Here is a 15471-nt window from a genome sequence, read left to right as displayed (position 1 = left end):
GAAAATGAATTTCGCATCCGAACGAATATTCGAAATATCCGAATCGAGAGTAATTTGTAGTTTTGATATATCGACTTTATAATACGATACAACGATCGATGAATACATTATTTAACATATTTTTAGGCGCTGAAATAATTTACTCGCTGTCGTATATAATAATATTGCGTTGAAAATATAAGCGCGTCGCGTTCCACACGTTTCTGCTTTAATATTCTTTAATATTGTTTTCAAATGTAATCCTTTTTTCAGAGTTATATTCACAATTTCATAAATCGAGATCGCAAATGAGCGTCGCTCGAGCCAGTTTGATTTATCTCGCGCAGGATTTTTCGCGTACGGTTTATTTCTCGGAAGAGACGCGCTCGCTCCTTTTCCTGGAACGGATATTCGACGACGCGTTCCCCCCTCCCCATCTACTACTACTCGACCTGCCTAAATTTTCCGTAACCGTTACAGTAACCGTCGTATTGCATTAGCTGCGAGATTGAAATATTCTTTCCGTATTTCTCGCGTTTTTTTATCCATCACAAGTTTATCCCGTGTATAAAGTGGATGTCGTGAGTATCGGGAATGTCGATTAGAATCACGGAAAATCGTCTCCGTCCATTTATTAATACGCGATTATATGTTCTTTCACGTTTATAATCGGCATGGAAATAATTTTACGGCGTCATTGCATATGGCGGATTTTGGACTACGAGTGAAATAGTGATTATGCATGAGTGGACAAATTGATAGACTGTCTCGTCTCAATTTGAAGCGAAGGGAGCAACCGGAAACGGAAGGGATCTCGCGATGACCAGATGCAGAAAGAAGTGAGACATGCAAGGGCGGTGCATCGGTCGGTCAGTAGAATTTATTATTAAACATTTAAAATTGTCAATATAATTTTTAGTTTATGGAAACAATAGTATTGAAAAATCGGGGGGGGGGGGGGGGTTTATTAATGATTTATAGCTCATGTATAAATATTTAGAATTATAACTGACCATATTATCTTTGCCTTGATTATTTCTATTATTCGTCATTGATGATTACTGATGATTTCATAATTATAATCGTTGAGCGCATTACCTTTACTATTTTATTAGCATTCGAAATCATCATTAATACGATTACATTTTATTTAACTCTGATCACTCTGTAATCTTAACATCCTTAACGCGTCATTTTTAGAGAATGAAAATTATCAAACATATGCATTAATGAAATTAACAATATGCGTGTCAATTTATTTTTTAATTTATGGAAACGATGATATTGAAAAATCGAGTTGTTTTTGATTAATTATTTATAATCTGATAATCATATAAATATTTAGAATTAAAACTGACCATATTATTTTTGCCTTGATTATTTCTATTATTCATCATTGATGATTATTAATGATTTCATAATTATAATCGTTGAGCGCATTACCTTTACTATTTTATTAGCATTCGAAATCATCATTAATACGATTACATTTTATTTAACTCTGATCACTCTGTAATCTTAACATCCTTAACGCGTCATTTTTAGAGAATGAAAATTATCAAACATGTGCATTAACAAAATTAATCATATAAATATTTAGAATTAAAACTGACCATATTATTTTTGCCTTGATTATTTCTATTATTCGTCATTGATGATTACTGTTGATTTCATAATTATAATCGTTGAGCGCATTACCTTTACTATTTTATTAGCATTCGAAATCATCATTAATACGATTACATTTTATTTAACTCTGATCACTCTGTAATCTTAACATCCTTAACGCGTCATTTTTAGAGAATGAAAATTATCAAACATGTGCATTAACAAAATTAATCATATAAATATTTAGAATTAAAACTGACCATATTATTTTTGCCTTGATTATTTCTATTATTCGTCATTGATGATTACTGTTGATTTCATAATTATAATCGTTGAGCGCATTACCTTTACTATTTTATTAGCATTCGAAATCATCATTAATACGATTACATTTTATTTAACTCTGATCACTCTGTAATCTTAACATCCTTAACGCGTCATTTTTAGAGGATGAAAATTATCAAACATGTGCATTAACGAAATTAACAATATGCATGTCAATTTATTTTTTAATTTATGGAAACGATGATATTGAAAAATCGAGTTGTTTTTGATTAATTATTTATAATCTGATAATCATATAAATATTTAGAATTAAAACTGACCATATTATTTTTGCCTTGATTATTTCTATTATTCATCATTGATGATTATTAATGATTTCATAATTATAATCGTTGAGCGCATTACCTTTACTATTTTATTAGCATTCGAAATCATCATTAATACGATTACATTTTATTTAACTCTGATCACTCTGTAATCTTAACATATATCTTTAACGCGTCATTCTTAAAAAAGCAAGAGGAGCAACAAATTCAGTTTCTTATATATTTCGATAGTATATTGTCCACAGATTATTTTAATATCAAAAACATGCGAGCAACAAATTCTTTTAGTTAGTTTATATAATATAATAGCGCGTCGTATAGGGTCCGCGGCGACAAAGTATCGATTTTTAATACTTTAAGACGAGCAACAAATTCAGTTTCTTATATATTTCGATAGTACATCGTCCACAGATTATTTTAATACCAAAAACATGCGAGCAACAAATTCTTTTAGTTAGTTTATATAATATAATAGCGCGTCGTATAGGGTCCGCGGCGACAAAGTATCGATTTTTAATACTTTAAGACGAGCAACAAATTCAGTTTCTCATATATTTCGACAGTATATTGTCCACAGATTATTTTAGTACCAAATACATGCGAGCGATACATTTTTTTATTTACTTTTACTTCGCGCAAGTGAATGGTACGGCGCGGCGAGACTGAGTATATAGTAGTATTAATTAAATAATATACTTTTTTTTAAATATTTTTATGTTATTTTAGAGCAACAAAATAGCAGCAAATTCTAGTGTATTTTATTTTTTGATTCGAGCATTCTATATATTTTTTTCACTAGGGGGGTGGGGGGCTGGCTTAATGTCTAGCTAGCACCCCCCACTTTGAATGTAAATTCCTGCTAAACGGTTTGAGCAACAAAATTCGGACTACGGCAACTAATTAGCACATAATTAGCACTAAATTATTTGATGTATTTGATTTAATTTGGCGTTGGTGGGGGGGCTAACTTAATATGGGTTATTTCTTTCTTCATTCGTCATTCGCGATACGTGTTACAATGACTTAATATCTAAATTATCACGTCAATCAAAATCGATCGCACCGACAATCATTTTACGCGCGCGTTTTACGTTACGGTTCAATTGACAGGAGTATACGTCGCGTGAAACGGAAATCAAGCTTTGAATGATAGCGAATCGCGGATTCTCGCGTGGGCGACCCGCACCGGCGTAGAGAGTCATTAATCCTGGCTGGACTCGGCGGCTGTACAGATCGGAGAAACAAACCTCTTGTCCCGTAGAGTGAGATGGTATCAACGTCAAAATACGAAAAATAGTCGGACGAATAAATCGCGCGTCGAAACTGACACTGCGCCGGGGTCCCTTTCGACGAATCGGTACCTCGCTTCTCTCGACTCTGATCTCTATTGACAATCGATCCTTTCCGACTCCACGGGACGCCACGGGACATTATAAAGTTCTTTCTTGGATGAATTTCAAGAGGAACATTTTATACCTACATCGCTGCGTGTTTTATACGATCGTCAAATTTATTAGTATTTCATGATTCACGATTTCGCTGATTGACTGTGAGAAACGTTTGATGTTATCATATAATTAATCTTTAATTATATAAACGTTTAAATGTGAGATACACTGTCAATTATATTTCTCGATCATTTTCAATGGATCGCTTTGTGTTTTGACATACATTTATGACCGTTGTTTATCCTTTATGGCAATAACGAGTAATTTGTAACGTATCTCAGTCTTATTCTTGATTACAGTTAACTGAAACACCTAAACTTGTATCTATCATAAACAGTTAATACGCGCCGAACTTTCACGGATTATTTGATTATGTATAGACCTAACGCTTTTATAGATGTATTGTATAATTAGAAATTAGGTGTTAATTTTGCTCGTTAGATTGCAATCGAGAGGAACCTCGTCGAATATTCGGCGTGAATATTCACGCGTGTGCGTCACGCGGACGAAGATAAATTACGGAGCTACTCGTCGTTCGGGGTGAAACTTTCAATTAATCCCGCTTTGAATATCGACGGCGAGTCTCTCTGTCGACAAATCGGCAGCCGCGCCATTCGCTTTTTAATCAATCTCGGGCATCTCGAAAATTCAAATTAACCGTACGTCGAACTTGAAGATTCGAATCGCGCGTCCTCCGAATCATTAAATTAACTTGCCGCAAGAGTTATACATCCGCTCTCGCGCCTCGGCAGCACGTGCACGAAGCATTTCAATTTTGCGAATTTGCAAAAAACGATACGCGTTAATCTCATATGTGATACTTGACGCATCAAGCAACATGTTAATTCGCAAAGTACGGCCGATCGTTCGTACGAAAGTAGCATAAACGCTTCGCGCTGATAGTCCTGTCATCGTGAATAAAAATTCGGGTCTCGACAGCCCTCCGAGCTAAGTCAACGTTCCTGGCTCGACGTCCTCTTTTCTTTCCATTCGTTCACCGATGAGCCCATGTGCCCCCACGAATCTGGGACGATAAAATGAGGCTCGCGTCCCGAAATTCAAACGAAGCGGTATCGTAAAACGCAGGTTTCGGGAAGGTGCGTCGTTATTACGACGAAGATCTTCATCGCGAGGCGAGAGGAACCGGAGAATCATGCGCGTAGTATTTCGCTCTCATACTCTGTCCGAATAAAACCAGATTTTGCGGCAAAAACTCGGGATCGACTTTCGATCGAATTAGCTCTCGGTTTACTTTCGCATGTGTACGCCCAGATAATTTAAGCGAAGAACGGAGATACTTGCATGACTAGCCGACGAGATCTTTTTATCGATGAAGCAATATATGTATGTGTGATGTGGATATAATAAATTTACTTATATCTAATTCGATTGACATTTCGATCCTTTGTATTCTGTGATTGGATTTAGTTAAAATTTCTTTGAAACATACAATTGTCTTTGTTATATTTTACAGGCAAAAAAAAAAAAAAAAATAACATTGACATTGCGTTAAAAATTAATGGATGTTTTATCGGTGAATAAGTTTCATATCATTATAAATGTATTTTTAATTATATTTAGATATATTTAGATGTAAAATTATGATGGTTCGGTACAATTGAAAATCTTCCAATCCAGAGAATATTATATAAATATCTTAATATAATATTTTATAGACTCTTTTATCTCTTTTACTTTATGTATATCGTTCCCAAACGGTTCTCTTATCAAATAATCAATATATCGAAGATATATATCCAATATATCCAATATAACGACAATCACAGCCCGAATCGCTATCGAATCGAACACGTCGCGCGTTTTCCATAAGCGATAAGCGATCGCTGCGATCCACGTGCGCGTGAGAAGATGCACCACGCGGAAGCGTTCAGTAGAGATTCTAGTTTCATCATAAGTTTCAAATATATCGCGACGGCATTGATACGATGCCCGTTAGATTTAATGTTACCTCGCATATCGCAGTTATCATCAATACTGGAATTACGGTTAAAACTCATATAACTACTAGGATGGATCAAATATAAACGAGACTTGTTCAACAATTATTTTTGCGATCAATACACGTGAAAACTGAGTACAAAACGTGAATACAAAATTATTTTTCTACGTGGCATCTATTAATGTTCACACATTTTTGCTACTGCAATGACAGTTTTTTTTATTCCTCCTTCATAAAAAGTAGCAGAATGAGTAGAAGTCAATTACGCACGAAGTCTCTTCCACCTCATTATCATATTGGAATATGACTGCGGCGAGTACCCAGGAGTTTTATTCGTTTATTTTATTTTTAAATTTCCTCTTTAAATTTTGCTATTGTTCGAACACGTCGTTTGTATCTGCGACTTTTATTTATTGCAACCAGTTTTCCAAGCCTCCTTGATAATTTACAAAGCGTTGGTCTGCCATCATCCGCCACTAAAAAATGTTCAGCTACACGTGAAGTGTTCAATTACACGTACTTGTATCCTTTTTTTCACAAATTTCAATTCGTGCACGCTTGTCCCCTTGAAGTTTTTGGATATCTTTGCGGTCTTACATATATATAGAAATTAATCTTTCTTTATATATACAAATATTTACATAGTTTTGAACATATTTGTGTCATACAGTTATAAAACTAATAAAAACAGTCCGTTATCTTTAAGATATTAAATCGCGACAATATATGTTTATTGTATTTATCTGTTTTATTGTACCTGTATGTTCGTTGTACTTTAGAGAATCACACGATGGAACCTAAATACCTATCGCCTGTTAGACGCTGCACGCTTGGCGCGCGCGCGCGGGGGCGAGATAAAATGCACGCGGTCCACGTCGAGGTCGCGGCGCGTGAGATCGCTGCATGTTACCGATGAGGAAAAGAAGGTGAAGAGAAGGAGGTGGGAGGAAGACGACGAGGCTCTCTCATGGTGCAACGTTCGTTTGCACGCTCTCGCACCTGACTCACCTTCTCGCTGCACGTATACACGTGTACACGCGCGCACACGTATTTACGGTATTTGATCGTCGTTCACTTAGCACGGCCCAGTGACCCGTATAACCTAAGGTCTGCTTATGATCGAGAAGGTTCCCGTGTATCTTTCCCTTAATAGGACAGTATAGGATCCCGCGTTGCATCTCATGGCGATCGTCTCGGTAGTAATAGCGCGAATCGTGCTCGGTAATGATATTCAAATCAATGCACGAGGTTGTTGTTTTTTTTGGGGGGGGGGGGCGGCTTGATTACTTTCTTCCACTTTATGTCGATATCTGATATTTGAATCGAATATTATTGACGTGAGAATACATCATATTATAACAGGTCTTTTTTGTAATTCTTATCGTTGTAAATGTTTATGATTTCACACGAGTCTCTGTATATAAAATCTTTTATAAGTTTATTTCATCCAGATGTAACGAGCCGTCAGTCTTATTTGAAATTTATAATAAACATGTTTTTTGCTTGTAAAAAATAATATTAAAAATATCATTTTAATCAATAGGAAATTTGAAAAGTCGTATATTCAAGTGCCAAGAAGTACAATATATTTGCAAAGAGAGAAGCGAGAAGAAGGTAGGAAGGAGGGAAATAAGAAATGTATCGCGATAATAATGAGGTGCTCATCGCGTGTTTCGCCTCTCATGGTTCCGGAATGCGTGCACGATGTCGAGAGTGATTTCCTCCGCTAATGCCGAGTATGCAACTCTAGCGTGATGATTTACAGCAATAATTTTGCAACAGGCGCGAGGTGCACGTTTTGCTCTCTCGCGCGCGATTTAGTTTTTACTTCCCACGTCCGTGCCTCGCACGCGCGCCGCTCGACAATCGATACCTACTTTAGACATCGATACGATGTCAGTGGCCTCGCGCTTTTCGATAGAATCCACGTACCGAAAAATTCGTAATTGGGTTAAACGTCACGCTTCGGTGGGTTGCATCACGGGATGAAATATTCATACGCGCTCTCGGTTATTAAATACCGGCGACTTTAATCGGCATATAATTCTGCCGATGATAATATATTCGAATCTTTTTATAGAACCGGCACTGGAGTATGTACATTAGTTAGCGCGTGATTTAACTTTCATTTCCCACGTTTGCTTCGCCGATCGATAACTCAATGTTTGAAGACGAAAACTTGCAGAAACATCAATGCTTGTCTGATATATTTGCATCGATGAAAGAATATCAAACTCTAACGGAAGAACAATTATCATTAATTAATATTTTATGATATTTTTACTTTTAAATTCGAAACTATTTTTTAACGGAGTTTTATATATTTTTTATATTATTGGTCGCACGTACATATTATTATTATTATTTTATATTACTTTTATATTACTTTTGTAAAGTACAAAGATATGATATTTCATAATATTCCCATATCTTTTATTATCGTTACACAAGGCATGCATTCGGCTAAATTAAACATTCAGGCGTTTAAATGGACATTGCACGAGACATAAATACTACTTCTAATCTATACAACGCACATCCGCGCGTGTCCATTTCTCGCATATTTACCTAGAAATCGCGGCGGTGTGCGTGCTGCTTCTCGGGCACGATTTATGCGTGAGATTAATCCTACCGTACAAGATTAAAGTCGATACGCGAAAATCGCTGGCTCGCTTCTATATCCACCATCCCACAAATGGTTTGCGCATTCGAAGACCCGCGTGTTGTAGAGCCGTATGTGCACGACATTCGATCGTTGGCTCGGTGCCTAACGCGGCCCAGTGACCCAAATAAGACACTGTTTGCTTATGATCGAAATGGTTTCCGTTTCTCCTCAAGCCCAATCGTGCTCCTTGGCGAGGTCTACCGGCAGAGGCGGTGTCGCTTTCTTCCTCGTTTCTTTCTCTGACGATGGTGTATATAATTATGTCCATACTTACTTCACATCTACAAATAATGAACATAATCAATAAAGTCCATTTATATTTTAAGTCCATATTTAAACTGATTTTGATTGCAATCTCGATAATATTTTTAGATTTAGCATTTTTGAATAATATCAGATATTATTTCATCTTTAGATGAGAATTTTTGAGATTGAAAAAAGCAGTGATTTAATTTTTAAGATTGTGATAATGTTCTTGTGTTTACAAAGAGAGCTTGATCCGTTTAATTTAATTTTAGCCACGGTCTTTCATAGCAAAGTTTCTTTTTGTCGCACTCCCTCTTCTCTCTTCTTTCAACAATTTTTCCGGCTCGTCCTCCTCCCCTTCCCTTAGCAATGCATTGTATTCCGCGGCTGCTGCCGTTAATTAACCCCGCATATTTTTTATCGGCCGGTATATCATGACACGTCGATTAGCCATTTATCACGAGCGACGTATACATAGAGGCGGTCTAATTATCAGCAAGATCTTCGATGTACGCGTCCTACTTGTAGATTCTTTCGAGGAGACACGCTTCGACCTTCGATGGTATGCGTTTGACAGGTGAAACTATCGCGACGAAGAAACGCAAAGTGGCATCGAGCCAGAGATCATATATATGAGCTAAATCGGATAAATGAGATTAATTTTTAATTTGAAAAAAGATAAATATTTAGTATATCAAATTAAATGAAACTATAGAATTTATCTTATTTCTTGATCAATTTTTATTTTACGTGACGGAAAATGATGATGATGATGATGATGATGATGATGATGATGATGATGATGATTATCGCTACTATTTAAAATGTTTTTATAATCTTTTTCCATTCACACAAATGCATAAAATCCAGAAATGGATATCTATAGTATACACATTTTGACATTTTCATATTAAATTTATTATATAATATAATTTTTTTTTATGTAACTGTCCAATACCATAAATGCATATCATTCGAGTCATCGTGCAGACAATTAATATGTTCACCAAACAAGCATTAAGTTGTCATAAGCAATAATTCGTCCAACGATGGCGTCCATCATTTGTTTGAGGGTTCTGGAGCATGACGGAAAATGTGGCAATGCTAAGCGAGAGCACGCGTTCGATATGGCCCGATCGTTATCAAAGAATCATTTCTGTCCTGCCATCACGATTGTGTCATTAATGAGGATCGTGCAATTGCGTAACGAGAGATATCGCGAGCATCGGTAGAGATTCTCTTGCAGAGCAATTGCGTAAGCGTAAGACATGACTAATCACGACGGGAGTCATCGATCGACGAATAACCGTATTATATCTACATTGAAATGGAACGACATACATATATCTTTCATAATTCGCGGATGTGTGTATGCCGTGTAACTACCATAAATAACTCTTCTGCGCCTGCCAAGTCAGGGACAGCCGCACCGGAGATCCTTAATTATCCGGCGAATTCGGATGCGCGCGGCGATTATTCAGTGTCCAACTGTACTAAATACCGATACAACATTCTCATCACGTCGGGCGAAATTGTGTGCGTCGTTTCACGAAAATGGTCCCGCGTTTTAACCGTTGCTCGATATAAGTCCGCCCATCGTTTTACAAGAGCCCCATTTTTCTACCCTCAATACACTTAATATTCAATGTTAATGATACGAACATAGCGGGTATAGCTATTAAGAGAGAAATAGACTATATTTTTGATTCGCGAATATTAATATATTTAGAAGAAAATCTTTGAATTTTCGAGAGAGAAAGGGAGGGTATAGAAGAGTATAAAATTATACTATTATCTCCAACGTAAAATTTCTTCAATTTTTTTTTCAAGACTGGTTACGCTTTAAAATATCACTTGATGTGCATTGAGCTTTGTCTGCAACTTACTCGACAGTTCATTCGAGAATACGGAAGCAAAGCAAGCGAAATAAAATGCGAATGAAAGGCAGACCATCAACTGGCAACTACATTTCTCTGCTTGTTATTTCATCACTTTTATTTCCGAAACTAATGTCGAGTTGAAGATAATCGTAATAAGATAGAAATGAATCAATTTTGAATGAGCTAAATATTATTGAATGTATTTTCTCATTTCCAAAATTATCAAGACCGGTATTTGTCAATCATTCAAAATATATTCGTTGTTTCACTAAATAAATTTTTAGAAATTTTTCTTAATTAAATTTTTAAAACTATTTTCTAATTTTTGACCGCCGATAATATTGGACAAAAATTAAGAATATTGTTCTAATCTTTGATTTCTTTTTTTTTATTACAGATATTGTCCTGGCTTTGCAAGAAAGGCGAGGACATCTTGTCGAAGCACGCACAGCACACAGCAACAAACTTGCCGTCAGCGCGGCTTCACGAGCGCGAATTCGAAAAATTTTATTTCACGTCGATGGTAAGTAACGCGTAACGTTGATTGTCCCATAGCGGTTAATGGAGTTAAAAGGAGAGCCCCAAGAATTGAGTCGCTCTCCTAAAAGACGATTTCACTTTTTTTCGCCACCCATTGAGAGTCGCCTGTCACGCTTCGATGCGAAAGAAATTCCGTCGAGGACTCAAAAGGCGATTGCAATAAGCGCGAGATAATAAAAGATTCTTTTGTGACAGGCGAACTGTTGCAAAGACTCCTGGCCAAGTGCGCGCACGCACTCGTTCATCTTTTTTTTTTTATTTATTTGCCAACTGAGTGAACGCGGCTAACGCGGAAGAAGTCATGACGAAACCAAAAGAGAAGGAGGCGAAAATGATTATTTCTCTTGCACCTGTGTAGTCTTAATATGGTCAGATCGAAAGCGCGTCCTTAAAATATATGAAATAGAGGACGGTAAAAGACAGGATGTCCACTGAGACAACTTTAGCTATATATTCATTCCCGCGGAATGTCCGCGCAAATTAAAAGTAACTACAGGATCAAGGGAAGGGTTTTTTATATCGTCGCGTTTCGACTTATCTCGCGCTGGTTAATTCGTGGAAGTGAAATATGCTTGAAGACGGTGATCTTTATGAGACGTGCCCAGTTATTCGTTTGCATTAATTGTCACTGTTCCTCGAAGGCGTGCCACGTGATACGTGCATCGTCAGCGCGTGAGGTTGACATGATATCTGCTTCGAAAATATAACCGACATGATTTTGTTTGGCGATTCATTTATCATACACCAATTTGTAGTATGCAAATTGTCAGGTACGCATGCAGGGTTTGTGTCTTAGAAAAAAGTAAATACATGAAATATTTCATTGAAAATGTTTGTAAAAGTTGTCGCAGAGTTACGTTTTCAACTTTTTCCATATTTTGTTCGAGTATATTGAATAATTAAATAGATAAAATGTTATAATTAAATAATTTATTATTAATTCCTTTATGTTGTTATTTTTTTCTGAGACAAAAAGATAATTTTTAGAATTTTTAAAATTAATTCTGAGAGAAATTAAGCCACATACAGTTTTCTTCAAATTTCTTGTAAACAATCATGATGATGTACTGATAACTATCATTACCACGCAACAGATCACTGTATTATCTACCTACTTGTCTACCTGCTTAGTCTAGTAGTTAGGCTACCTAACTACCTAAGACTACAACCTGATCTTTCTACAGTCGATAACAGACTTTTTATACGTAACATTTTAAATCTACATCGTTTCTTCGCAACATTTTTTTATATTGAAATAATTTTACAAAAATTATTTGGAATTAGCAACGGTTATCATTAAATCGTTTTATGCACGTTTGATTGTTTGGATTCTGATCGGTAAGTCAATCGACTAAAAGCGTGGCGCCGCCTGCTGAGGTTTGCTTCGAGTGTTTCGCAAACCGACACAATTCTTGGCGACTCTTACCATGCGTGGCGCGTGAATTAGAATCGTTCTAGAACTTTATGTACGCCGTAAATAGCGGCAATTATTTTCCTCCTGACACCCGCCACCTAGTTAATTAGAATCTCTCCGGCGCCGTGTAATGAGCCGATCCGATCGTGGCCATTAATTTACGGACGCAGGCGGGGCCGTCTTCTCGAATAAGTTCCGCAATTAGAGTCGCATATATATCTATTACCAGCTAATGTAAGCCGAATAATGGAGAATTGACTAACACTCCCGCAGCAAGTGAAACTTGAATCTCCATTACTATAAGTGAGTACCGATGTCTTTTCTTATCAATCGATAGCGGGACAAAGATTGATGCCTGCGAGTGCTTGCTTCCGTTCTTTGATAACGAATATTGATGGAACTTGTCTCGAAACTTTCTCAAAGTTACTGATATATGATTTTTCCTGAACAATTTTTAATTTTCCATCGGCAATTAACTGGATTCATCAAGTTGCAATTAATTTGTCATAAATTCTTTTCTTTTATGTATTAATTATTTGCGCGAAAAGTATTTACTTTTCTTTAAGTTCTTCATAATTGCGATTTTATTTTCACAGAAATAACATAAAGTGAAAGTACAATTTGTCGACAATAATTAATAGTTACACGTATATTCATATCCGTATTCACACGGTTACATTGCAAGTAAACTCGATAATATCCAAAAGATGGTAAAAAAATAAAAAAAAATAAAACTGTGTGACCAGATGTCATACATTTTCGTTTGGTTAATTACACGCGATTACGTGAAATTTGGCGTAGCGATTAAAGGGGAACGAAGACGTATTAAACGTTATATTACGGAGCATTACGCGACGAGTCACAATTTGGCGCGATAATAACATGTTGGTCTTCGATCGGTCGGTACCACATCGTGGAAAATTTATTGCGAACGAAATCAGCCTTCCGCGAATGTATTTTTCCTTCTTGCGAAAGACTAAACTTTCTCTCGGCGGCGACGTCCAAGTCTGCGCAGACAGTTTCAGGGCACAATAAAGATTCGATGATCCAACATGGACAGTTGTTACTTAATTAATCAGTTTCACGGCGATGCGAAACGAACGATCAAGCGAGATATAAAAGCCAATCTCGGTCTGTCCAACGATCGATTGCGCAGGACATTAATTAATCACGTTGCACCCACTTCAATTATACGTTTTATATAGGATGCTCAAGCGCGCGTTGGGTCATTATCCAAAAATGTACTTATCCCTCGTATCTTCCCCCATTTTCCTCTCGATTTTTTATTTTCTTTTTATCTCTTTCGCGGCCTAATGACCCCCATTGCTACGCGCTGTCATAATTGTCATCGATTATTGCCGCGATGGTCGAAAAGCATATTATTTGGGTCATCTTGACGGAACTGGAACGAAATTATTGGCGATTTATTATTGGAACGATCCGCGTTTCTCGATCCTGCACGACACGAGCGGTATATGGAGCATCGAGTAATTACACGACGAAGTTGTTCGACGAAGAGTGATCAATTGAAGCCGCCATAAGTTTAATGGCGATGAAAATTATCATCTGTCCAACTATTTCAAAGAGACGCGATATCGATGCAGTGTATCTTAAGATAATAATTGGGACTAATTTATCTCACATTACGCGTTATGGATCTAAGGTCGGACCAGTTCGCAATTATTTCAAATCTATCTCGATTTTTTTCTAGCAAGTATCGCGTGCAAATATTCGTGACAATAGATAATACGCGCACTGCGCTGGTTGATAAGAAAAATAAAGGTCATCGTATGACTTTGAGTGAGATAAGCCCGAGAAATAGCCCGTCGAACAGCAATCAAAGTACAAACGTTGTTAAAATTACGACGGAGTACGATGGGACAGGATATAATGTCGAGGAATCTTCAAGGTATTGTCAGGGTAGGCTCGTAACAATGTATACGATCGTCCTCGTAACCCAATTACATGGCACACCATAGGCGGAAAAGACGAAGAAATCATGCCAAGAATAAGAACGAAGTATTATATTGCCACCTATAACGACGACGATCGCAATTCGTTAAATCAGCCGATTTTGAAGTTCAAAAAAAAGTTCCATCATTTAGAGAGAGAAACCGCTATCTTTACTTCACGAATCAAAGTACGATAACGGGCGATTGTTGTTGAAGATCCGACGTTGAGTTTAACGTACTCCGAGAAATTATGGAGTTATAATAATGTGTAGTTATACAATAGAATTGTGAGAAAATACAAAAAAAAAAAAAAAAAAAAAAAAAAAACGCTTATGTAAAAAAATATTTTATTTTTATTATAATTTGTTAATATAATTTAATTTTATAAATAAGATGCAATTTTTAATCTAATCTTACGGATTGATTCTCTGATTTATGAATTTACCAGCATTATTACATTTAATAAATATTCTTCTTTTCTTATAATGGATCAACAATACTATAATATTTCGCATTAATATCTGCGCATTAAAGCTATTCGCCGAACGGTTACAATATTACATCCGGTCAAAGTGCTTTTTGATATCATCGGAGTCGTGTCATGAATCGCGATCGGCAAATCAGTTTTAAAATCTGATTGCAAAAGCGCAAATCGGCACAAGGCGGTTATGGTTGTTAGTTCGCCGTATTCTCTTAACCGGGATGCAACTTTCCATCATAATCGGTAGTTCACGCGATGATCAAGACGACGATGCTGTCTCCGATATCTAATGTACTGCATAGTCGAAACATCTTTTTCACAATACTTTACATATTTTCAAAAACAAGAAGAGTCGCAATTATCGAACTACTTAATTTGCAATTCTCATTTTTCAATCGAGATTTAGTCGAAACCGCATAGCATCAGATAATTAAGTATTTTGATAAGTTTAAGAGTTATATCTCAAATGCTATGGAAACAGAAATTAACAAACAAGTTTGATTGTTAACGTCAAAATATTAATTCTTTATTGAATAATTGTGTGGCAAAGTTTTCATTTATTATAATTTTCACACAAAACGATAATTTAAATAAATTTTTAAGAATTTCTAATATTTTAAATCGTAAATTTTAATAATTTTATTCTATAACATCTGTGTTCATAAAATAAAAAGATAAAGAAACGTC

The 15471-nt window shown here is 36.2% G+C and overlaps 1 protein-coding gene across 3 annotated transcripts in view; it reads left to right on the top strand.

The window, feature by feature from the left end:
• The window catches only part of LOC138943409 (puratrophin-1), a 276837-nt gene that overhangs the window by 222656 nt on the left and 38710 nt on the right, over nt 1-15471 (top strand). For all 3 annotated transcript variants that reach the window (XM_070314241.1, XM_070314239.1, XM_070314240.1), the window contains exon 12: nt 10795-10920. In XM_070314241.1, coding sequence (XP_070170342.1) covers nt 10795-10920 — 126 coding nt within the window. The remainder of the gene's footprint in view (nt 1-10794; nt 10921-15471) is intronic.

The sequence above is a fragment of the Polyergus mexicanus genome, unplaced genomic scaffold, assembly GCF_030449975.1.
Source record: "Polyergus mexicanus isolate NDT 795.1 unplaced genomic scaffold, iyPolMexi1.0 SCAF_26, whole genome shotgun sequence".
Lineage (NCBI taxonomy): Eukaryota > Metazoa > Arthropoda > Insecta > Hymenoptera > Formicidae > Polyergus > Polyergus mexicanus.
The sequence above is the reverse complement of the archived record's forward strand: the minus strand, read 5'-3'. Positions and strand labels throughout refer to the sequence as shown.